The 26,301-nt window shown below is 40.9% G+C and overlaps 1 protein-coding gene across 1 annotated transcript in view; it reads right to left on the bottom strand.

Annotated features, from left to right (window-relative positions):
- The window catches only part of LOC134500826 (protein piccolo-like), a 135,797-nt gene that overhangs the window by 24,810 nt on the left and 84,686 nt on the right, over nucleotides 1-26,301 (bottom strand). Inside the window, exons 13-15 of the mRNA XM_063308261.1 lie at nucleotides 14,477-14,548; nucleotides 12,669-12,849; nucleotides 11,020-11,214 (exon numbers count right to left, since the gene is read on the bottom strand). Of these exons, the coding sequence (XP_063164331.1) occupies nucleotides 11,020-11,214; nucleotides 12,669-12,849; nucleotides 14,477-14,548 (448 nt within the window). The remainder of the gene's footprint in view (nucleotides 1-11,019; nucleotides 11,215-12,668; nucleotides 12,850-14,476; nucleotides 14,549-26,301) is intronic.

The following is a 26,301-nucleotide window of genomic DNA, read 5'->3' as shown; positions in this document are numbered from 1 at the left end:
AAGGGCTAACCAGACTCTAAAGAATGCCCTTGATCGGCAAACGGGGAAAAAGGCCTTAGGCCCCCCGAGCCTCCCGATGTTACAAAATCTCCTTAATCTCACCTTGTTTACCTTAAATTTCCTTAATCTTACCGGTACCCCCCCTGCTACGGCCGCATCTCGACACTTCTCTAAGCCAGTAGTTCCCTCTTCCCGTCCCCTTGTTTATTTTAGGCAACTGCCCAGCCCTGAGTGGAAAGGCCCTGCGCAACTCGTCACCTGGGGAAAAGGCTACGCTGCTGTGCAACTTCCTGATCGAGTGCTCTGGGTTCCTGCTCGCTGTATCCGGCCATATCATGGGCAGCCTCCTGACAAGCACCTCCTTGATCCTCCTTCTCTGTTATCTCTCTTCCATCTCTGCTCCCCTCACAACGAACCCTAAAACAACCTCTCTCATTCGAACCCATCGTTTACGCTACCCTGCCATCATCGGCCGCAGCTCAGCATCCAACGCCATGGAATGTCTTCAACGCTCCCCCATCAAAAACAAAGGCACCTTCTGGCGCTGGTTCCGCAACAACACCCTTCTCCAAGATGGCGATTCCTACTCCATCACTTATCACTTTCGCCAAACTACCCTTGCTGTCACCAACGTGCAGTTGACCGATCTAGGACAATACCACTGTGAAATAACAAAGTTAATTAAGGGGTTCGCCACCTCATCTCGCCTTACGCTCACCTTGTTTCAACTCTCCCTTCCTGAGCCCGCCCGTTGGCAGGGACGACGCCTGCTGGCATCCGACGCCCAGGAATCGCATCGCCCTTACAGTATCACCTGGACAATCCGCGATGCCTTGGGTCAGGTCCTGAATACCTCCTCCTGTTATAGCCCAATTGCATCTTGTTTCCCTAACCTGTATTTTGACTTTGCAGAAATGCTTCTAGGAGTGACAGCCTATAGGAGGCTGGACGGCACCCCAGCGCCCAGCCACTACATCGTTAAAAGGTGGCCCCTGTATGTGTGTCCAGGACATGACACCCGCCCTGATCACGTGCACGACTGCGGAGGCTTAGCAGATTATTTTTGCAAGTCTTGGTCCTGCGTTTCCACCGGCCACATCGACTGGACCCCTCCATATAAGACTGATTACATCACTCTCACTCGGTTGAGAGAGGACATTAGGTGCACCGCAACCAGAAAGGGTGCGGCAGGACAGGGGGGTTGGAATAGATGTAATCCGGTTATTGTACAATTCACTGCTGCAGGGAAAGCTCTGGGGAATGCCTGGGACTCAGGTGTAAAATGGGGAGGTCGTCTGTATGCCAGATGGCCCGGGGTTCATCGTGGCAACATATTCTACATCCAACGACAGGTCACTCTCTCTCAGTCCCCACCTGTTGGGCCCAATGCCGACGACATTCACTCCACCTTTCTTAAACCCCTCAACAAACAAAAAAACCCCCTTGTCTCTCTTCTTAACTCCTCCTTTTCCCTCGTTCACACCGCTTCTAACACATCTCAATGTTGGCTTTGCTTGTCTTCCTCTCCACCATTCTATGAAGCAGTCGGTTCTCCTGACCCTATCCGAAACTCTACCTCAGCCTCCTCCTGCCGCTGGCAAAACACCACGTTGACTATCACCTCTATAATAGGACAGGGCTGCTGCCTTGGCCGTGTTCCTGCTAACTATACTCAATATTGCCTTAATTCTTCTCATGATCACTGTGCCCTCTATCTTCCAAAAAATCGCTTGAACATCAACGGTTACACCGGCCATGGTGGCTACGGTGTACTCTACACTACCTCTGATAATATCTCTGCCCGATTGACAGGGCAATACTTTATCCCTGGGAACAACTCTGTTTGGGCATGTTCTTCTGGCCTCACCGCATGTGTATATGGTGATACTTTGTTACGAACTAACGCCTTTTGTATTCAGGTGCTCCTACTCCCCAAAATCTCCATCTATTCCCCTGACGAACTTATCTCCATCCTAGAGCCCCCTCATTACCCCCTCAAAGCTAAGCGCGAAGTAGTGACTGCTGTAACTTTATCAGTCCTACTGGGCTTAGGTGCGGCCGGAGCCGCCACCGGTGTGTCAGCCCTTGTTGTCAATGATCAGAACCTGCGTCACCTTAGTGCTACCGTTGACGCTGACCTTCGCGCCATCGAACAATCTATTGTGGCGCTACAAGATTCCCTTACCTCTCTATCCGAAGTGGTTTTGCAAAATCGTAGGGGTCTCGACCTTCTGTTCCTCAGACAAGGGGGACTGTGTGTTGCTCTAAAGGAAGACTGCTGTTTTTATGCCGACAACTCAGGAGTAGTATTGGACTCTATGAAAGAGCTAGATTCCCGTTTAAAAACAAGGGAATCGGAGCGCCAACAATCCATGTCATGGTATCAAAATATGTTTAGCATTTCTCCGTGGCTAACCACACTGTTGTCCACTCTGTTGGGGCCCCTCCTTTTACTGATTCTCGTATGCACCATAGGCCCCTGTGTGCTGGGTCGCGTTCTCCGCTTCTTAAAGCAGAGACTTCATACATTGGACTCAGAGGTATCCGAGACAAAGCTTGCTGTTCAACACCTGGTCACTGCTGTAGGTATGGAGAAAACACCACTCTTGGGATGGTCCTCTGATAGTGAATCGGATATGGACAAGGACCCCCAGTCACACTACCCCCCGGAAGAGGAAGCTGGGATGGGTCTCCTTGGACTGAAGAGTCCCTGGCTCCCCGACTCAGACCCTCTGGGGGGAGGACTAAATTAAATAAAAAAGGTAGAAATGTGACGAACCTGACTCCATTACTGCACAGCTAGATTGCACGTCTCTCACGTAGCCTCAGAATGCTGTATATTCCCTTATAAGGGCATGACTTGTATTTCCCTATTCTCTTTGTACTCACTCCCCCGCCCTGATAGAACTGCTGAATAAAAGGAGGTGGGGGCGTGGCACACAGGAGGCAGTACCAGCATCCTCCTGAGATGTAGCGTCTCTCACCACAAAAGAATCCTGTACCTACCGTTGTTTTTTCGACCTCACCCTTGCGAGGGAATCGTTGGCTCATTCCCCCCCAGGGAATCCCATAGACCGAAGGGCGAAGGACTGGTCGCGCGACGCGACAAAGAACTCCTCCTAAATGTTTATTTTTTATCATATCTTTTCTTAGTCTATTATTTTAAATACCAACCCATTTTATTTTAGATTTACCCCTCCACTTTTGTTTCCAACGTGGCAGCCTTGAGCTGCCCTATTGGAATCCTCAACATATAGAAAGAATACAGAAAATCTCCAGGACATCACTGATCATCATGGGGGAAAAGAAAGAAGAGATACTGTACACATAATGACCGGAGACAGCTGACCACTCCTGCAGAGAAGGGTGAGAGGCTGAATAATCATTCTACCAAAGGAGAGAGGCTTGTAAATCACAAATATTACCTGCAGCCTAATCAAAGCACCCTAGAAATATCAAATAAGAGAGCAAATAGAAACCAAAGGACAATGAGTTCTAGTCCCGCCTTAGGCCTGAAAGCTGGCTGGGTGACCTTGGGCCAGTCACTCTCTCTTAGCCTAACCCACCTCACAGGGTTGCTGTTGTGGGGAAAATAGGAAGAGGAAGGAGTATTAGGTATGTTCGCCACCTTGAGTTATTTATAAAAATAATACAGGATATTATTTTTAGATAAAAAAAATCTAAAAAAAATAGAGGACAATGGGAATCTAAAAAAGTAATTATCTTGTCCTTAAGCCAGCTACTATGCTGCAAAAAGCAGCTGGCTGATTTAGAGAAGGCTGAATGGCTCCCATCCAGCAGAGGCTGTGAATGTATTTTACTAACATTTGGGCAACCCATAGTCCCCAGTTTAAAATGAGGACATATCTGAACACGTTTTCAATTTTCCAGATTTGTGTATTTCGCTCAGAGGAACTCAGGCTGCTGCTATCTAACCTGCCCTAGAGAGTACAAATGTGGCAATCTGACTTCAGATAACCTCAAGGATATCTTACCAGCTCTGCCCCCGAGAGATGACTGCCCAAACAATCTTGCTATCTACAGCAAGACAGTGCACAGATGATCTCCTGGAAGGAAAACTGATAAACTCATTTAGCGCCTTGTCAGACTTGGAAGAAATTGGCATTATTAAAAGACTGGACAATTGGAGAGAGATTTTAGTGGCAACAGGCAAAGCAGCCAAGGGATTGGCTGGTTGCAGGCAATGGCTTGCAGGATCTTTTGCCAGCAGGGAAGCCCTGGTTTTAGGGAAAAAACTGGGCAGAGGACCTTAAGAAGGTTCTTCCCCCAATGCAGAAGCAGATGGTGTTTTGGCTGAGCTGGAAAAAACTCAATCAACACTGAGCACACTTCAGTAATCCCAGTCCATTCCTTCCAGGTAGGTAGACGTGGGAAGTAACCTGGCACCAGGATTGTGTTGTTTAGCCCTTTTGTCAATACCTTCTGTAAATATTTGTATATAGTAAAAAGCATAAAAAGACTCCACTGTAGTGTGTTTCTGTGTCCATTATATTAACGGGTCTCTTCTCCTTTAATTGTAATCTTTAGTTCTCTCTGGTTCCCTCTAGTCAACCTTCAAAGTCCCTTCTTCTCATATATTTATTTTTCAAGCAACAAAACAAAATTTCTTATAGTTAATTTTAAAATCTTTATATATATATATTTTATAAAATTTTAAGCAACTCACAGAAAATATTATTGCAACTCCATCTGGCCCCTTAGTTTTCCACAATCAGCATTCTAGTTCCCCTTTTGCTGTTTTCCCAAAGTAAAAAGAATTTTTAATCCTTAAATTTACATGCAACTACTTTCATCAAGGATAGAAGGACGTTCTCCTTCTGGAGGTTCTTAACATCTAGAAAGTTGATAACGAGCAATTTCCTAAGGTAGTTAAGAAAGGAAGTAGGCAAACCCAGTGTCCCTTTGAAGGCGCTGAACAGCAGTTTAGGCAAGATGATTTTCCCCTCTGCTCTCAGAGCTCTAAATCCCACCAGAGACTGCAATTTTACAATCTCTTCATGGGGAGCTTTGGTACAGAGCAAATGCATGAGTGATCTACTCCTCCCCTTGATCTGGAGAGAAGTTCTGAGGAGCCGATCCGTTCATCAGCTCCTTTTGATGTATGCAAAACATCTCCTGAGCAAAAGAGGACTGGATGATTGAGAAGATCATTTAGTGGAAGAACAGGCTGGGTTCAGAAGTGTGTGTTCCACAATAGATAACTGTTTTGTTTTATACCATCTTATTACTAAATATCCAACAGATGGTAAACATCTTTTTATATCTTTCATAGATCTTAGCATAGCATTTGACTCCATAAACAGAGACATCGTATGGAAAAAGCTGGGCAAGCTAAATATGGAACCCAGTGTCCTACATCTGTTAAAGGCCCTCTATACAAATAGATACCTGAAAGTCCGTACCAGAGTCAATGGTGCTCTTACACAAAGCATACACCTTACAAAGTGTTAGACAAGGATGCATCTTGGCCCTGATGTTGTTTAACCTTCATGTCAACAACATCATCTCTGAATTTCTCCATTCCACTGATGTTCACATGCTAAAGATCCATAACAGACACATCAAAATCCTCTGTATGCAGATAATATGGTTTTGACGGTATACTCCCACGTAGGCATGAGAAGACTGATGGGAAAATTCGATGCCTATTGTGCCTCCAATTCTTTAAATATCAACAAGGTCAATCCAAAGTGGTGGTTTTTGGAAAAATATGGGTCAAATACAACTGGTACTTGTTTGGGGAGCCTATAGAACAAATATAGACTCTTCTGTATTCCTATAGGCTCTTTCCCATGTTTAGGGGTGCTTTTTATGCATACAGGACCTTGGGCTAACCACTTCAAACAAAGTTCAGGAAGGCAACAACAAGCTCTAAAATGCTAATTAAATTACTCAGTTATAAGCACCCAAGCACTTCGATCCACATTTTAAAGGTCCACAAGGCAAAAATTGTACCAGTGTTAAGGTATGGTGCAGCATAGTTGAATCTATCAAAGGGCCCTCTACTCGAACAAAATCAAGCATGCTTTTTAAGATGTGTTCTGGGGATGGACAGGAATACACTGGCAGTAGCAACAGTCAGAGCTGAGAAACAGGTATCCACTCCATTTATACCCTAACAGTAATTAAAATCTTTAACTGGCGGAAGATTTAACTGGTGGAGGTTTCTCCCAATGGAACCTGACATACCAAGAATGTGTCTTAAAGAACAGATGGGTACATTTCAACCCACCACATAGATGAATCAACTTTTCAAAATCAACTTATAGCTTGGCCTATCAAAACAATGCCTAAGCTCAGCTGGACATCAGGCCAAGGCAATATTGAAACAATATTTAAACAAACAAATGCCAAAACTGACATTGAGTCACTTGCAAACATCAGATTGTTGAAATGGCTTGCCAAGACTAAAATCTCTTTTCAAACAGAAAAATACCTGACAATGGGTTTGACTCTGTATCGTAAGATAGCCTTTAGTAAGATTTGAGCAGCTGGATTCTATGGTTAAATACGGATGGTTCCATCAAGTGTCATACCCTGAGATAACGTGGGTATGTGAAGCACGAGACATAGAAACATTGTGCATGTCTTATTCAACTGCCAACTCTATGCCCCAGCAAGGTCTCAGTATTTACAGACACTATTTGATAGAACTACACATTGGGACCATGATAAAAGACTTTCCTTCAGGGAACAAACACACACGTAATCATTAGAACTGCAGAATTTATAGTCAGAGAACATGTTTTATAGAACACATTAGCGTAGCAGGTAAAGGTGATGCATTCATCTAAATGCACATTGTTTTGTATTTTATCTCATCTTATTTTATACTTTTGCATTCTATTTTATCTTAAACCATTTGATCTTCTAGTTATCTCATCTTACTCTGTTTTATCTCATCTTAATTTTACCTTATTTTATTCTATTTTATTGCAGCCTACACCCATTTTTTAATATAGTAAACTGACTAATCAATACAACTATATGATATGATACAATTCTGAATTGTATATACTCCTTCCTTACTTGGATGTGTCCACCCATTATAAATATGGAATTTTCTTTAGTCAGGGGGCGACAACATTTATAATGCATAACATTAGTGTACATTTGAGCAAAACTGTTGTCCACCATCCAAAATTTAAAACAAAGCCATAACACGTTTCATCATAATTCCCTTTAACCAAGGTGATTAAATTACCATGCTCTAATCATTAAATTTCATGTTTGTGATGGTCACAGAGAAATGCTGTGATGACAAAAACTATGCAAACTGTTTTGTGTTAAAAGATTAAGTTTGCAGTCCAAAGTATTTTTAAAATTGAGGTTATTAGATATAGCTTCTAAGCAATACCATGAAATTGCACATCAGCTTAGAAAAGTGTGAAAACAAGGAGTACTGAACTTTGATGGCGCCAAGGCTACTAGACATCCAGCAAAAGGAGGACATGTCCTTGTTTCTGTCCTCATGTGCTCCATCCAGCAGGCATAGCCTAAAAGTTAAATATTGTCTGGCTTTTTGAGTATCTAACAAGCTATCTCTTCCTGAGCTACTTTCTCCATTGCACAGCACATCCCTAATAAGGGTTAACAAGCTCTGCTCTGTGACCTTAATTAATTAATCAACTGATTAGTACCCAACCTCTGGCTTGCTGCTGCCTGAAATTGACAAGACCTTAATCAGTTACATGCTGAAGGCTTTTGCCTCCTAACTAGCTCTAGCATATTCCTGTGGTTAAAAAAAGAATCTTTCTGATGCTGGAAAAAGTAATCTCATATTGATGCAGACCTAAGTACTTTTATTTTTGCAGTTTTTCACTGTAATTTTTGTCACAGATGCCAAGAAAGTGAAATAGTTAAGGTGTCTTCCTGTTCTCCCATTTGTCCTCCTTTCCAATTATCTGTATCTTCCTTTGCCTGTTCAGATATCTGATAAGCCTAGATAGCACTCAAAGAGGAAAAGCAGAGTAAAAAAAGAGCTAATAGTTATTGATGTTATTAGACTGAGGGGAGGGAGAATGCTCTGGTCTAAACAGTTTCCTCTGGGCAACTACAAAGTCCTCATGATTGTTTCCCTTGGAATTTGGTAGTGGCAGATCTATTATAAAGATTTATTATGCAATAACAAATCCTTATAAATGAATTATAAATCCTCACAAGAATCCTTGTAAATGAATGAGAGAAAATGACAGAGAGACTTTGGTTGTTAAACATGCCTGTGAAAGATCTTACTGGTCTCTTACTACACAAACATAATGGCTGCCCTAAAAGCAATTCAGTAGCAAAAATATGGTAAAAGATGTATGCTCTTTCACTCTTATCTTGTATGCTTTATTTTACTCTGTATGTTCTATCTTGTGGCTCTACTTTGTAGGTTTTATTTAATAAGTTTGCAAGTCTGAAAGTATCTCCCCTCCCTTACTTTTACTCTCCTGAAAACTAGGGAGGGACACTTCTGAGGCACTTTCTCCACCCCAACCCCTCCTTCTGCCTTAGATTTCATTTATCAGACCATTGTCTAGGCTGCAGCTCTTCCTCCTGTCTCCCAAGGTAATTTCCATATACCATTACAATATATCACAATAAGTTGAATTAAGTATGTCTAAATATATAGACATGATTTCAGTAGATATGGATTGGTGATTGTCAGCTCTTAGAGGTGGTCCAGACAAGAAGCACACCCAGAAGTACTACCTCTAACTTTATTGCAAGGTTGCATTAACAGAGTCTTGCTATTTAAGAAGTAGGACAGGCCTTCTGCCATTCCAGAAAGACAAGCTGCCTGTTGTCTTTGGTACAAACAGGAGATACAGATTTTCCTCAAATTGGCTATGTGTGCTCCTCTTCCCTGCCATTATTTGCCCAACCTATGAGCATTCACTAAGAAGGGTAATGTCATTCTAACTCAATAAGATGTTAGCTGTGAATTGCCAGATACGTTTTATGTTTTATTGAGGATTTTGTTGTAAACCGCCGAGTCCCTCCAGTGGGAGGAGATGGGCGGTGACTGACTGACTGACTGACTGACTGAATAAATAAATGTTAGATTCACTCCCTGTTGTCTCCTTGCCACTTTGTGTTGTCCACACATGTATGGAATGTCTGAGGACCACAAACAGTTCAGACATGCAAAGGCTATCAATAGAAGAAAGTGGGAACAAGGTAATTTCCAACTGCTCTTGTTTACCATGTCTGAAATGAACATACTAAATATGAAATTCAGCAGTTACTTCCATTGAGTATTAGTCTCTATATTCAACTTCCAAGGAGTAATTTGCTTTGAAAGACAGATTTTTCAGAGGGGAAAACATAACACATGTGGAAGTGATAGCACCAACACAACAAAACAATAACAGTGTCCATGTTGTAATTCCTGTGTGCCATGGTAGGCATTAGTTATACAAAAAGAATGGTTTAATCATGCTTAAGCAGTTCAAATTAAATGCATGCCATTGAGTAGGCAATATGAGCACCATGAATTCAGTTTTTGGAGGAGGATGGACGTTCTTTGTTTTAGAACAATTTATGAATCCGGTGCTTTAGCAATAAGATTAGGAAAGGACTTTTTAACCCAATGGAACATTACAGAGATGAGTGAAAAAGTAATTTCACTGTGCAATGAATTAGCAGGCACGGCAAGAAGGCATTTGATTAAGGCTGATGTCTTGGCCGTGTCTTTCTGCTCACCTCCTTCAGGCTTGAACGGTCCATCAGACATCGCTTTCTTGAGGGCTAGTTGGCTTTGCTCTTTGTTGTCACTGGCTGGTGGAGGCAGATTGTCAGACTGAGTTCTTTGAATTGGGAGGACTCCTGCTATGCTGTGTCTGTGCTGCTTCCTTGCATGATTAGACTGACCGCTTTTATGTGCTGCTGTGGCAGTATGGGTGAAATGGAAACCCACAATATGTACCTCAGATGGAACCAGCTTAAATGTTAGTCATGCAAACAGAAATGGGGGAATTCTCTTTTCTGCATCTAAATAGGCAAGTTTCTTTGAATTCCAAAGAGACATCACATGAAGAGCATTAAATGGTAATTAAACTGGCTGTTTCTTTTTAATTAAAATAAAAGGATAAAGAAGAAACAGGATTTTATTTCCCGCCTTTTGCATTATGCAACAGTGACTGGGCACCAGTTAACATGAAGACAACAAATGGTTGCCACAGTTGTGGATTATACTAATTTGCCACTCACTAAATCCTCAGCCTATAATTCCATGAAAGAATGATTTATATGTGGAATACAGAAAAGCTGCAATTGTTAAATCTCATCGCTAACATTTTTTATACCACAATATAATATAGCCCCCATAGGGCTATAATAGATTGTTAACAATGCCAGTATCTAATTTTAATTATAGCCAATGAATTTTGGTCCATGTGGTTCTACAATAATACCATTGGCTGAAGAAAACACTTCAAGGATTTTCCTTTAAAAATAATTTTGTCAAAAGGAAAGAACATTTATCAATATAAAACTGAACATTTTGAATATGGTCTTCCATTTTTCAATTTCCAAAGTCTGATATTTTACAGTAGGTCTATCCCATTTGCTTTTTAAATTTAGAGTGTTGTTTTTTATAAATTGTCTACAATTCTCAGGTAGAGGTAGAGTTAGAAACAAAGCATATGAAATTTAAATTAGAGTTGAGGCATTTAGTGACATCAAAGAAACAAAACACAGCAAACTTTTCCCACAAGAAGTGCAGGATTGTGACATATTGAACAAATGGAATACATGCTCGAAAAACAACCAGTTTAGTGGCAGTCTATATCAGTAGAAAAGGATTTCCTAAGAGGGACACTACCTTGCATTTCTATGTATTTACAGACAAACAGAGAATATTGAACAGGTGGGATGCACAATGTGCCAAGAGCAGGAAGAAAAGGCCAGCAGCAGGGAAGATGGGCAAACAGGAAGATGGGGTAAGGGTGAGAGAAGGCAATAGATGAAAATTAAGCTGCCATGCTGAGGAATTTTATTTGTGTCTTTTACTTGGTTGGAGGCGGAGCTGTTGGACAGCTGCTTCAGCAGCAGCGATGGCTGCCCCAGCGTCTTCAAGGTGAGTTTGAGTGACACTGGTTTTGCTTTGGCTGCGAGATGGTCCATGAGAACGCAGATGTCCCTCGGAGGAAGATTTGGAACTTCCTGGACTGCTGTGGGACTTTTCAATGGTGGGCATCTGCATATCTAGTATGAATTATAGGAAAAGATAATTGGAATACAATGTATTATTCTTATTCCACCTCAGGGCCATATACTGACTATATCTGCAACAGAACTTCTTCTACTCCTTAATCCCTCAAAGGCAATCTGTATGGTCTTCTCAGTTTACCTTGCTGAGAAGTGTTGAGAATAAGGAGCAGAGAATAATATATAATCTCTGCCCAACCCTAATCTTCCATAGGTCCTGAAGAAACAAAATTTCTTCACTCATCATCCAGCCCCCATATCCACGTGCTACCTTCACATTCTGGATGTTTGTCTGGTTGTATGGAAATATCTCAGTGGTTCCTGAAAAGAGGAGATGCAAAGCTATCAAGCCACCTTTTTCTTCAAAGATATGAAACTCACATGAGGCAAGAGTTCCTGCATGTGGGGAAATGGATTACTTACAAGCTTACTTTGCGGTAGTTCCAAATACATTCCACCTGCCTCAGAAGTAAATTGGCTCAGTTCTCTAACAGCCACTGTTATGGGATCACATAGTCTGGAGTTGCTTTCAAACTGATGCAAAATCCTTGTGTGGAAGTGTTCCTAGTAATTTTATAATGTTTTCAACTGATTCAATCACTTTATTTACATTATCCATTCTACACCAGCCCTATAAAATAGACAAATACTATTACTATTTTGAATGATGAGACACAAAATCTGAGAGAGTGAGTGACTCATACAGGACAATCCATGAGTTCTTGCCATGGATTACTTTAGAACTGAGACCTTCTGTAAGCTGAAGCCCTTCTGGGGCTTATCTTTACTACCTAAATGCCCCACTGCTAGAAAAGGCAGACAACTGTATCTGGAGGGCAGAAATGGATGTCACCTTCTATTAATCCCCCACCTTCAGAGTGAGCTTGGGATGTGTTTCTTTGCTTCACTTCTGAAGTATAATTTTCCCCATTATATTGCCTCCAGTGCCCCTGTCTCTTTGGGCAAGAGCATTTCAGTTTGCTGCAAGATAGCTCAGCAGTTCATTGGCTGCTTTGCAAAGGAAGGATCACTCCTTCAACTGCTCATGAAGCACTCTTAATAGGTTCTACACTCCTAATAGGTTATTTGCTCAAAATCTGGCAGAAACCTTTTTTTTAAACTATGAGTTTTCTTGTTTTGAGTAGCTAGTTGTCTCCCTGGGCTTAAAAAAAATATCTGGGGTTTTATTTATTTATTTAAAAAAAAAAAAGTCTAGGGCTTTACTCTTTACCATTTCCCCAGTCATCTGAGGGAGACAGTTTTCACCTCCAGCTCCCAGATAGCCCATTGGTTATTTGCCTATCATGCTTAAGAACTTAAATAACTTCCTGGGTTAGGCAGGGGATTAGCTATGCATCACATGGTAATTTCACATCATATGGTCTATAAAATCAGACCCTACCAGAAGAACATATTTCCATGTCCACAAACAGGGAAAGAAAAAGTCTTACCTTTTGATGGGTCAGGAAAAATACCATGACTTCTGCTCTTGATGACTGATGGTTTTGGAGACTGTTGGCTACTCTGCCCCAAATGGGATTTCCCATGGTCGATGCTTTCACTCTGTTCCTTCAGAGCATACCACCGAGGAGTATTATCCAGTGGAGAGGCACTAGAGAGTTCAATTAAGACCTATGCAGTGAGAGAGAGAGTAAATCTCTAGTTTTGTAAAAGCATCTGTTCTGGATGCACTGAATCTCAAAACTCACTCCAAACCAGTTTTATATTTTGGTTCTGATGGTTGTTCAGTATTTGTGTGCAAAGTCCTTATTTGAGTTTAGAAATTAAATTGTGTTAGAATGGAAGACAACATGGGGAGGAAAAGAAATAAAGAGTAACAAATAAGATGGGGGGTTTACTTTGGAGATTTACTTCCATCTGTATGGACGCTGGATGGGCACTTAAAAGAATCTAAAAGTGGAAGAAAGCAGTACTGACTCATTCATAAATCTAGACAGAGGTCTTTGAGGGTTTGAATTCATTCATGTTTGTGCTGTGGAATGATGATTAGTAATTTTGAGGAGACAGTTGATGAGAGAAAGGTGCTCCAGGAAAGAACAGCTGGGAAAAGAGAGTGATTGTTTTAAGAATTGTAGGTACAGGCAATGAACATTTGCTTCACCCAGAACAGAACAGAAAGTCAATATAGATATTTAAGTATTTCACAAATCCCCTTCAGGGTATCTTAAAATATCTGAGTATTTTCCCCAGAATCTTCATCCTCCTTAAAATTGAGATTTTTTTTAAAAAAAAGTACTTTGTAAAACATCTTTCATGTCAAACTTTGCTTTTTATTTGGACTCAGGATAAAACCAATTGGTAAACCATTTCTGCTTTTGCATATTGAAATTTATACTGCAATTTCTTATATTTCAGATTTTTTCAAGGCAGGTTAATGTTTTTCAAAATACTTTTCTAAAGGGCCTTAACATATAGGACTGGCAATCTATATATTAAAAAATAAATAAAATATAACCAGTTCATTATTTATAGCAATGATTATACATTCTACATTCTGATGCAGAGTCTTAGTTATAAATTACATTAAGTAAATATTGGCATTTTTATATACCCAGCATAGACAACTGAGACATCTAAACTGCTTCCTAGATTTGGAAGAGAGACAGTTTGGTGTAGCAGTTAAAGTTGCTGAACTAGAAACTGGGAGACCATGACTGCTAGTCCTGCCTTAGGCATGAAGGCTGGCTGGCTGATCTTGAGCCAGTTACTCTCTCTCAGCCCAACTCGTTGTTGTCTTCTCTGGGATCAGAAACAGAATGACTGAACCTGGGCCTGAGATGGAAGACTTCAAGAAAACCCAAGGCTGCAGGATTGATGGGGAAGCTGAAAGACTTCCCGAAAGAAGGAAAGGCAAACCACTTCCTTATTGTTAGAATGAAAAGTACATGGAAGTGATGAGCTCAAATCAATGGAGATCATACTTTGCTTACAACTTCACAACCTAACAGTTTTTTTTAAAAAAATAGTTAATTGCTACAGTGGCTTTGTTTATGTATAGTTAAACCATAATGGGTGAATCTGCACTTTAGATTAAGCCAAAAACAAACAAATCCATGATTCTCAAAATGGAGAAATCTCACAAGTCATTACTGTGAATCTCGGTCATCAACCTTCTATCCTCACATAAGCTGCTATCTAGACAAATACTTTTGGGATTTAAAAAAGGTATCATGAGAGTATATTTTCAGCTGATTACCATAAGGGAAAATTAACAAATCAAGGAAAATGGGAAACTTACTTCACCCAGGAAGTCATTGGAGGAAAATCTGTCATAGTCCCAGACAGTAACTTCCAGAGTTTTCTTCTTCAGCTGCAAAAGATAATTGATTTTAATTCCCACTGTGCACTTAGCACCCAATCCATAAAACATGCTCTGCTGACTAATACCATCTATACATTGGCAAGATGACCACTCAGCAATTATTGCCCTCACATCAACCTGGGGGTATGTGTCTTTGGAATCAATTCCAAGTGGAACTTGGAGGAGTTATTTGGTCAAGCTTTGACTGGGTGTGCCCAGTAATAGACCATGTCAGTGGCTGCCTGGAATGATGTAAGAAGTAATCTTGTCCAACTCCTGCTCTGGCTAAAGTATTTTAGACAGATGGCTATGAGGCCTCTGTCTTAACGTCTTAACTCTTTTCTGAAGGTGCAAGGAAATATAGTTCATTAAGTTATCCTGCTATAACTGACATTTTAATTTAAAGATTTGATTGAAAAGCAGTTTGATCCAGTCACTCCATGAAATTGATATCCAATTTAAATTGGGCACTTTTGAATCAGTTTAGTGATTTATGGGATTTCTACACATGTGTAACATATTTTTTATCTGATCAAATTGACAATTAGAATCAAATTCATTCAAGACCATTTCTTCAGATCAAAGTGATGTTTTGAATTGTTGAACTGATGAGTCAATTTGGATCTTGAATGGTTGGCACATGCATAATTGATGCAATGAATATATTTTATTAACACTACCAGATATAAATCTAGGAGACTTGAAAGGATAGCAGCCAGATACCCTACAAAATTTAGCTTTGCTCTATACAAATGAACATATACTACCATGCTACTAATGTATACTACTAAGACAGAAAAATTCTCTATATTTTCCTAAGCACAGGGAAACAAAGCAGTTGCTGCTCATTTAGCTTGCTTTTCCATTTATCTATTTCTTTGCTGTTCTTCCTCACCTACATTAGTAAGCCAGATTCTACAAAAGGTAGGCAGACAGTAACAAGAAAAAAAAATACAGAATGGCTGTCATTAATGTTCAGAGGAATAGAGTGATACATTAATATTCAAAGGAACAAGATATCAGGCAATCCTGGCATGATATACAGTTTTCTTCTTTAATAGGCTGCCTTACATAGAATATATGAGTTGGAAGGGACGTTGGAAATCATCTAGTCCAACCCTTTGCCCAGTGCAGAAATTCACCACACCAGTATTCCCAACAGATAGGCATCTGGCCTCTGTTTAACCAGTGGAGAACCCTGAGGAAGTTTTTTCCACTGTTGAACAGCTCTTGTTAAGATTTTTTTTTCTGATGAACTGAAAACTACTTTCTTATAATTCAAGCAAACTGCTGCTTATCCTGTCTTCTTGATCAACTCTGAACAATTCTGCCCCATCTTCCATAGTACATGACAGCATTCTGAACAATTTAAGGTAGTTATTATGTCTCCTTGTAGTCTTCTCTAGGGTAAACGTACCCAACACATCCAACTGTTCCACATACATTTTTGCTTCCACAACATGTATTATCTTGGCTGCTCATCTCTGAAAATACTAGTTTGTCAATGTCTTTCCTAAACTGGATGCCATATTCTATGGGCAGAGTCTGACCAATGCAAAATAAAGAGATATAACAGCTTTTCTTGATTCTGATGCTATTTCTGATGATGCAGCAAAGATTGTTTTTCTTTCTTTGTAACTGCATCATCCAGTTGGCTCATATTTGGCTTGTGATCTACCAAGTTATTCAGACTGTTTTCATGTGAATTGTTGCCCAGTATGGTCCCCCCATGCTATGGCCATGTTTTTGTTTTTTTCTATCCAAAATAGTACTTTGCATAAGTTGCTATTGAAATCTAGCTTCCTACTTTCTGCCTGTTGTTCCAACTTGTTGAAATCGTTTTGCATGTTGTCCTCTAAAGTGTTAGCTATTTTCCCCATCTTTGTGTCATTTGCAAATTCCATAATCATATTTTCTAATTGCTCATCCAAGTCATTTATAAATACGTCGAACAGCACAGAATAGAGCTCTGCTGTATGTTACTCAATACTTCCTTCCTTCTGCTGTATGTTACTCAATACAATCCTTCCTCAATGCAGAGCTATTGAGGTACGCGGAGTCAATTGTTCACAAACTCTGTACCTATATAGAATAGTCCAGCCCACATTTTGCCATCTTCTCTACTAGAACCACATGGGAGACTTTGTCAAATGTTTTGCTGACATCAAGACACACTATGCCCACCATACTTCCATGCTCAACTGAACTGCTATTCTATCAAAAAAGGAGATTAGGTTGGTTTGGCATGATGTATAATCCATGTTGGCCCCTTCCAAGCAATGTATTCTTCTGCAGAATACAACGAAGCTGAAAAAATGGACTTAAGGCTGCTTCTCATACTTATAACAGATGCAGCATCCCCATAGTGACCTAATCAGAATTTGGAAGCTTGGCGACCAGCCCACATTTATGACCAATGCAGCATCCCTGTAACGGTTGCCTCGTTACCCAATAAGGCACGGACTCACTTAGATTGGGGCTAAGGATTTCCGTTTATTGAATACAGAGTGCATACGCGCAAAAAGCCGGGAATGCGGGCGTGGTTGCGGGGTACCTCGTATATACCCGCGTGGCGGACTTTGTCCCCCTCCACCCCCTATTGTCCCACGAGTTGGATCCGGATCCCTGATGGGTGATTTGGAAGCAATACCGGTCTGCTGATGGGTGATCACCGCTGGTTTCTTCTGTCTCCTCTTCCTCATCCGTTGCAGGTGCGTGCCCCGGGGTAATGTGTGGGAGTTCCGCCGATCTGTTGATGGCCCTTCTGGTTCTGGCAAAGGTGTCCCTTCTTTGTCCCTTGATTGCTTTTGGTGGTTGAGTGCTTAAAGGATTAGGGCTATCCCTTCCTCCTTCCTGAAAGACATGTTCCCCGTTGTGATGCATGGATGCCTTGCAACGGGGGACATGACATTGCCCTGTGTGAACTGCCTCTGCTTCAACTCACCCCACCTGCCTATCTCCACACCATCTCTGTCCTTTTGGCTGCCCTGCACAGCATGGTTGAGATGAAGAGGCCGCTGTATTCTGCCACTGCTGCCTACCCACCGCCACTGTCCTCAGCTGACCTTTGTTATCTTCTTCGCCTCCCCTCCCCTCTGTGGGGCTCACTGATGTCGGCTGGCCTCACGTTCCATGGCATGGGGGCACTGTTGGCCGTGCTGTGCAGGGAGCCCCTGCCCCTCACCATCACCTCTCTGGCCACCAGGCTCCCTGTGGGCCTGCCCTGCTACAGCAATCTCAGCCCACTGTGGAAATGTCCTGGCCTTGCTGCCCAGCTGGAGGATTGCCTTGGCCAGCAGTGGTGCATGGCGTGGCAAGCTCATGGCCCCAGCCCCTTCCCTTCCTGGTGGGGCAAAGGGGTCTGTGGCAGCGCTCTAGGGATGGCAGTGCAGGGTGGGAGCACTTGAGGAACTCCTTAATCCCTCAAAGGCAGAACATGCAGGAATGTGCAGAACATGCAGAATCTTCCCAGGCAGCGGTGGTCTGAGACTGCTAAAGTGGGGCAGGCTTGAGAGGAGCCCAGCGGTGGGGAGGCAGCGGCAAGGCAGAGGGAAGCCCAGTGCTATAAGAGCCACAATGCATGGGGCTTGAGGCTGGCCAACATTGGCAAGCCCAACAGAGGGGATGCAACGTGAAGATGATGAAGGTCAGCTGCAGGTAGCGATGGTGGGGGGGGTGGCCCCATAGAAATATAGAAACATAGAAATATTCTAAGAACTTAAATCAAAGAAGGGACAATATTTATTTTAATAACATACTTTTACCCACAAGCTTAAAGGAATTTTAATTCATCTATAAACATCCAATTCAATCTTTTCTAAAAGTTTCAACATATTTATTTCCATATATTTAGAAATATTTTGGATAAAGTCCCAGATATTTAATATAATCAATAGAAATCACAAAATCTAACTTTTAAAAATCTGCATTGATATGTTAGGGCCCAACGGAAAGAGTTACCCCTATTTATCTTATAGAGGTAGTCCTTGACTTACAACGTTTCGGTTATTGACCATTTGAAGTTACGACGGTGCTGAAAAAAGTGACTTATGATCAGTCTTTGCACTTACAACCATTGCAGTGTCCCTGTAGTAACACAATCAAAATTCAGGCACTTGGCAACCGGCTTGCACTTACGACAGTTGCAGCATTCCGGTGTCATGTGATCACCATTTGCAACCTTCCCAGCTGGATTCTGACAAGCAAAGTCAATGGGGGAAGCCATATTCGCTTAATGACCATGGTGATTCACTTAACGACCACAGCAAAAAAGGTCATAAAATTGACTCACTTAACAATTGTCTCAGTTAGCAACAGAAAGTCCAGTCCCAGACTTCCAGTAGGGACATGGTAGACTGAACAGCTGTGCCCACGAGTTCCACGGGCAGAACTGACAATGTGGCAGTTTTTATGGGCTCAGGCAGGTTTTTCCTGATGCCCTGGAGTGTTTTCCTGGACAAAGAAAACACTTGGAATCATCCCATCTGTCCTCCAGAACGGCAACTTGCAGCCAGAGGATTGCAGACAGCATTCGAGCTAATCTGGTAAAAGCGCCAGGAGGCTGGGACGCCACCATTTCCAAGCTGCGCTATAGCCTTAAAGGGACATTAAGACCAGCCACCCCATTTCTAAATCACCCAGTTAATATCTTTTTAAGTTTATGTATCCTAAGACAGGCTTTCTACAGCAAGAAGTGATCTCTCCTGGCACTTTTGTTATTTTGGGGATTATTTAAAAAAAAAAAAAAATCGGTTAAGGTTTGGCTTGTTTCCCATCCAAATATTGAGGATTGAGAGCAAATAATTGTCTCCCTGTTACTATTTTTGCATTAAATTTGAAGATTTTACTATTTCCCTACATGTTGAATCTGCTGTTTTGAACTTCCAGCTTTCTGCTGCTACTTTCCTGGGGAACTGCCTGTTATCATACTTTCACTTGTGTAAACACATCTTGGAATTTTTCTACTATCTACTACTTTTGCTAGTCAAGTACCCAGGGGGTGCCATAATCTACTGCATGAGACATGGGAGGATTTCAAGCAGACTTTCTCAGATTTCCATCGTAACCTTAAACAGATTCTTTTTTATTCCTGTCAAGTTATTATGCAAGGTATCTGGGACATTGTAGAAAACATCAGCTCTAAAATGTGTCATCTGGTTGGGAATGTCGTGGAAGAAATTGAACAGCTTAATGATAGAAGTGTTCCTTCTCATAGCGAGATTGAGGCTTCTGTTGAAATGCCAGACCATGATCGGATAGTTGAGTTGAAGAAATTAAAGGGACAGATTGAGTTAAAAGAAGAAGGGGTTGTTATCTATGGGACATTTTTTGCTAAGAAGTTGGAGTTTTTAAGGGGGCAGTTAGGCTGTCTGATTTCTCTATGAAAAATGCTTTGTGTGTATTGTGGAGATATATAAATGCTCTGGCTTATTTTGAAATGGGATAAGGGTTTAAGAATATTTACCTGGATTGTTTTTAGGGCTTGTTTGATTTCATTCCTCTTTAATGATTGGGATTAAGACTAATAAGGTATAATAATAAATGCTTGGCTTTCAGCTTAATATGATTAAGATTATTATAACTGTTGTATTATTAACTATAATGGCAGGCAATTTATATGCTTTTTAGTTTGATCTTTATTATAGTAGACAAAAATGTATAGAATAGTAGTAGGTAAAGGTAAAGGTTTCCCTTGACGTTAAGTCCAGTCGAGTCCGACTCTAGGGGGCGGTGCTCATCTCCGTTTCTAAGCCTTGGAGCCGGCATTGTCCGTAAGGACCCGTCCGTGGTCATGTGGCCGGCATGACGACACGGAATGCCGTTACCTTCCCGCCGAAGCGGTACCTATTAATCTACTCACATTTGCATGTTTTCGAACTGCTAGGTGTGCAGGAGCTGGGACTAGCAATGGAAGCTCACCCCACCGCGTGGATTCGAACCGCCGACCTTCCGATCAGCAAGCTCAGCAGCTCAGCGGTTTAACCTGCAGCGCTACCGCGTCCCTTTTAGAATAGTAGTAGGAAATAAATAATTAAATAAATGTTATCTTTTTGGGGGAAATTGATTAGGAGGTTTATATTTTTTCTTTTCTTTTAATATAAGGGGAGGGAGCAACTGTATTTAGTGATTTTTATAATGTGTCAATGGAATGGTTTATAGAAATAATGTGATTTTGGCTTAATATAGAGTAAGGGATTGATTATGAAAAATTGTTGTATATTTTTGCTGTTAAAAGTCGGAAGTCGCTTCTCTATCTAACCTTTAAAAAATTTTTCTTCTTGTGCTTCCACACCTTTTTAGTTTTTTCTTTTTTCTTTTTTGTAGTTTTTTTCTTTTTTGTGGTTTTTATCTTTGCTCTAAATCTAATAAAATTCTTATATATATATAAAAAGAAGTTCCAGTCCTAATTGTGGTAAGTCAAGGACTACCTAACCAGAATACTTTCCAATATACTGTACAATCTTTATAAAATTAAGCAAAAAGGTAGAGTAGTGATCCCAAACTGCCAAAATATCATCAGCTTACAAAAATAATGTATACTCGCACCCTGCCAATATAATTCCCTTAATATCTAATGACTGCCTGACCATGGTGGCCAAAGGTTCAAGGATCAAATTAAACAGCAGGAGAAAAAGCCCTGCTGAATAACACATTGTAACTGAAAAGAGGCTGAAATCATTTAATTTGTTATAACTGTGGTGTAGAGTTGCAGATAATAAATCTCAAACAATTGGACAATGTCCTGTGGAAAGCCATATCTAATCATCACTTGCTTTAAAAATTTAATCTGAACCAAATTAAAGGCTTTTTCTGTGTCTAAAGATATTAATAGAGCATTCTATCCTTGGCTATATCCAATATATCAATTAATAACTGTAAATTGTCTGATGCCTGATGATTTTTGATAAACCTCAACTGGTAAGGATGAATTACATCTGGTAAGACCTTCTGCAAGTGTCTAGCCAGTATGGTAGTTTAAATCTTAGTATCCCATCGATTAATGAAATAGGACTATGATTAATGAAATTTAGGATCCTTATTTGGTTTTAAAATAAATCTTATATATGCATCATAAAACAATGACGGCAAATGCCTTACACCATTCCACTGAAAAGCTATCAGGCCAGGAGCTTTTCTATTCTGCAACAATTGAATAGAACCAAATAGTTCCTGGAGTGACACAGGAGCTCTCAGCATGTCAGTATTATTTAATGATAACAACTGAATATCCAGTTGACTCAACAATTGATCAGTCTCATGCTGGTCTCATTCAAAATATATATTGATTTATAAAAAAGTAAAAACTGATTATTGATGGCTACAGGATCAAAAACAGTCAGGTCATCCTCAGAAATTTAATTTCAGAAATTAAACTCTGCTGATTTGTTGCTTCAAATGATGTACCAGCAATTTACTGGTTCTTTCACCAGACTCCCAATACTTTAATTTTAAACTATTCAACTAACATTCTGCCTTCTCAGCATAGAAATCCCCTAACTGTAACTTGGCTAACACAAATGGTTTGCAAGTCAGTTCTGTGTGCTCTGTGGGAGGTATGGCAAGGGTCAGGAAGGATGCACGAGGGTGTGAGGGAGGAGCAGCAAAGGTCAGGAAGAGTGTACGGGGGTGCAAGGGAGGTGCAGCAAGGGTCGGAGAGGGTGTGAGAGAGGTGCAGGGAGGGTTGGGGAGAGAGCATGAGGGTGCACAGGGGTGTGAGGGAGGTGCAGTGAGGTCAGGGAGGGTGAATGAGGGTGCATGAAAATGTGCAAGGGTGCGAGGGAGACATAGCAAGTGTTCGTGGAGGGGGTGCAGGTATGTGAGAGGGTGCAGTGAGGGTGCACAAGGGTGCAAGGGAGATGTGGCAAGGGTCAGGGAAGGTGTATAGGGATGTGAGGGAGGCATAGCAAGGGTTGGGGAGGTTGCATGAGGGTATGAGGGAGATGTGGTGAGGGCCGGAGAGGGTGTGCGAGGGCATAAGGGAAGCATAGTGAGGGTCAGGGTGGGTATGTGAGGGTGCACAGGGGTGCACGAGGTTGCGAGGGAGGCATGGCAAGGGTGCACAGGGGTGCAAGGGAGGGGCAGAAAGGGTGCACAGGGGTGCAAGGGAGGGGCGGCAAGGGTCAGAAAGGGTGCGTACAGATGTACAAGTGGCAGGAAGGTATGGTGAGGTTCAGGGAGGGTGCATGAGTGGCTGGCATGGCACAAGCGCAGAAGGGCTGGGGGTCGGTGTGCAGATGGGGGAGACTTACCTCAGTGACTTGTGACCTTCCCTACTGGTTTCCCCATTAACTTCCTGGGGAAGCTTGTAGGGAAGGTTGCAAATGGTGATCACATGATCGTGGGGTACTGCAACCAGTCGTAAGTGCGAGCTGGTTGCCAAGTGCCCAGATTGTGATCACATGAGTGTGGGGTTGCTGGGACAGCCTGAATTCCAAGGACCGGTCATAAGCACCATTTGTTCAGCACTATAACTTTGGACAGTTGCTGAACAAATGGTCGTAAGTCGAGAACTACCTGTACAAGCCTTATAAGTATCCCATACATTTTGAAGAGTGGATGAATTACAATTAATTAAAAAAAACTGTGAAATTAGTTGTCTACTGTAACCTAATAAGCCCTCTTCTTGTAACAAAGAAGTATTAAAGTACCACCTTCCATAGACTGGCTAAACTTTTTAAACTGAAGGTTAAAGCAATAGGAACATGGTGTGATATAACAATAAGATGAATAGAAGAGTCTAAGACATATTCCATTAAGGAAGGTGAAATAATAGTAATAATAAAAAACTAATTTAGAGCACATTCTGTGAGCATAAGAAGTAAATGTATAATTCCTAACCTGGGGATAAAGTGATCGCCATACATCTGTCAATTGAATCTCCTACTTGTAAGCCTGGAATACTTTTCAATTGTGATTATAACTATACTGTTTAGGAGGAATATTCCTATCCTACATCTATTAAAAGATTTAAATCACCGCTTAAAATCAGATAGTCAAATACTAATTCATGTATCCTTGCACCTATGAAATAATTCAGGATTATTTTTATAGGCCCATAAAAATTAACAAGTGCTATGTCAAATTCTAATATCCTAAAATTAAAAATAATAAAATGCCCATGTGATCAATATATACTTGTGTTGCTACTACATTAACCTCTTTCATAACTAACAACATAACTCCAGCTGCATTAGTACTATTTCTGCTAATATATGAGAAACCTGACCATCTAATTTCAGACAAAAAAGATATTTCATTATCTCTGATATGAGATTCTTGTAGAAATATAGCATCAGCTTTATGTCTATTTATAACTTTAAATATCTTTCTATGCTTAAAAATATTTCACATTCCTTTCACATTCCAACTCAGTATCCTCAACCTAAGCATATAAAAGGATCAAATACAATATACTTACAGATAGGATCCATAACAAAGAAACCCCCTTCAAAAACATTGAATATCGAAATTACCAATATATGAATAAATAATACGAGTACTAAAAATTATTAAGAAATCAATACTATCAGTGACTAAAAAAGCTATCTGAACACAAAAATACAGAACATACCCTCCGCCAATTAAACAGCACTAAACAAGAAAAAAACAAAAAACTATGACTTCCATAGATAATGAATTCTCCACCTCAACCACCTTCCTCCTTCCCTCCATCCATTGTTGAAGAAACAAGAAACAAAATTAAAGTTAATATTAGAACATTCGTATACCTAGACTCAACAGAGAGCAATGCTGGAAAGACAGACAAAACAAAGAACTCTTCCCACAACAAGGTAAGCCTTCCAAAACAGCAATGATAGTCACTGCACAGTCAGAAATGCCAGTGCAGCATCAGGATCCATAAAATGTTTGATTTGATCAGAGATGGACAGACAAAAATAATAGGAAACAAGAAAAATATTGAATAGAGTTCTCTTTAGCCAAAGCATGAGCTAAAGAAAATTATTTCTTCAAAGAGATCACAGTTTGAGGAAGATCACTGAACACTTGCAATCTATATTCCTTATATCTCAATGAAGAGATCTGATGTGCCTCGTGAACAGTTACCCTGTGAAATTTAACAACAATCAGAGGGGCACTCTTGGGCGTCATCAGGTGTGATTTAACTCAAAAGGATCCTCTGTTTCCAGGTGCACTCCTGAAGACAATGAAAGTAGACATTTTTCCAGATAATCAAGTAAAGTTTCTGTATTTTCTATATCTTTAGAAAGACCCCTTATCTTTAGATTTCTGTGGATCAGGTCTCCTTGTAGTTTAATCAAAGCTTTATCATGCAGATCTATGTTCTTGCTTTTCAGTTGTAGATTGAGTTAATGCAAACAAGCAATTACTGTCTTCACATTTTCCAGCTCCTCTTGGAACTTACTAATTTGTGTTTTCGTGTCTTCTCATAATAACTTTATCTTGCAATCCAGAGTAGCAGTATTTTTATCCAGGTAGCCAATGCCTTTGTGGACATTAGCCAATTCAGAGAATAATTTACTATGATTGTCCTCCATAAGATTATGCACTGAGTGCAATTTATCCATCATCTGGAGTATTGATTCATCCTGGTAGACTCTCAGACCCAGATCAAATTAAGCCTGAAGAGGAGGCTTAACAGATGTTTTGGCTTCAGTTCCAAAAACCTTAGCAGAAGAAACAATTCCATCTTGAGGTTTCACCATCAAGACTAATTGTTGTGTAGAGGAAGGGCTGGGAATCTTCTTCACTTTTTCCACCTTCGTTTTACGAGGCACGATTAACTCTCCTCAAAAAGTACAACACGGATTGGTAAAAAGACTTACCCAATTTCTCTCTCACCAAAGGTCTTTAAAGGAGGGAGAGAAGAGGATCAAACTGTAGTGGCTTAGATCCCCATGCCACCTATCCATTTATATCTTGCATATCCTCCCAGTTTTATTCCTAGGACTTGGCATCACAATATTCGAGGGTCCCAGATACTTACTTTCAATGTTCTCTCTTCCTGAGCCATGTCCTTCAACACAAAGGATTGAAGAAAATACCACTGTGCTCCCAATTCCTTCACTCTCCTACTCAGTGCTTTCAGTGCCTTTCAGGTTATGTCTGTCTATATAATTCATTTCCACATGGATCAGTGGAAAGGGATATTTGACTACTGCTTAAAGCGTCTTGGGATTCTTTTGATCATATCTTGAATGTGAGCTCTAAGAAGGCAGCACGCTTTTCTTGACAGATTATCAGTTGACAGATTGCTGCTTCAGCCCCTTTCAGTACATGTAGAGTCCTGTTCATCACCACCATTTGCTTCAGGGTAGAGAAAGAATCCTCTTCCTCAGGTCCTGAGCCTTGTGACAGCTGTGCTTCAACTAGGGTCCTAAAAATCATCACAGTGAAGCCCTGGACTCGATTCTGAATCTATTCTTGACAGGCTTGATCCTTTGTGTCACATTCCTGCATATTTCTACTCCCTCTTGTCTTTCTTCTATCTTCTGGGAGTCATCTTGGTGCTGTTGGCCCTTTGAAGTGTTTCCTGTGTGTTTGATTCTAGAATTCCAGTCTTCTCTAACAAGCTGACAGCTTTAGCCATCTTTTCCAGGAGGGCAATCTATCTGTAGCATGTATAGTTCCTGTTCTATTAAGGAAAAGGAATAAACATGCCACATCTCCTGCAGGTCATGAAAGCATTTCCTTCTAGCTCCATGTTCATCTCCATGCTGCCCAGCTCATGAATGTGACTCTGAGTGGCTAACAACACATTAAAACAATTTTAAAAATTAGTA

Source organism: Candoia aspera, chromosome 7, assembly GCF_035149785.1.
Source record: "Candoia aspera isolate rCanAsp1 chromosome 7, rCanAsp1.hap2, whole genome shotgun sequence".
Lineage (NCBI taxonomy): Eukaryota > Metazoa > Chordata > Lepidosauria > Squamata > Boidae > Candoia > Candoia aspera.
Note: the sequence above shows the minus strand (reverse complement) of the source record. Positions and strands in the feature narration are given on the sequence as shown.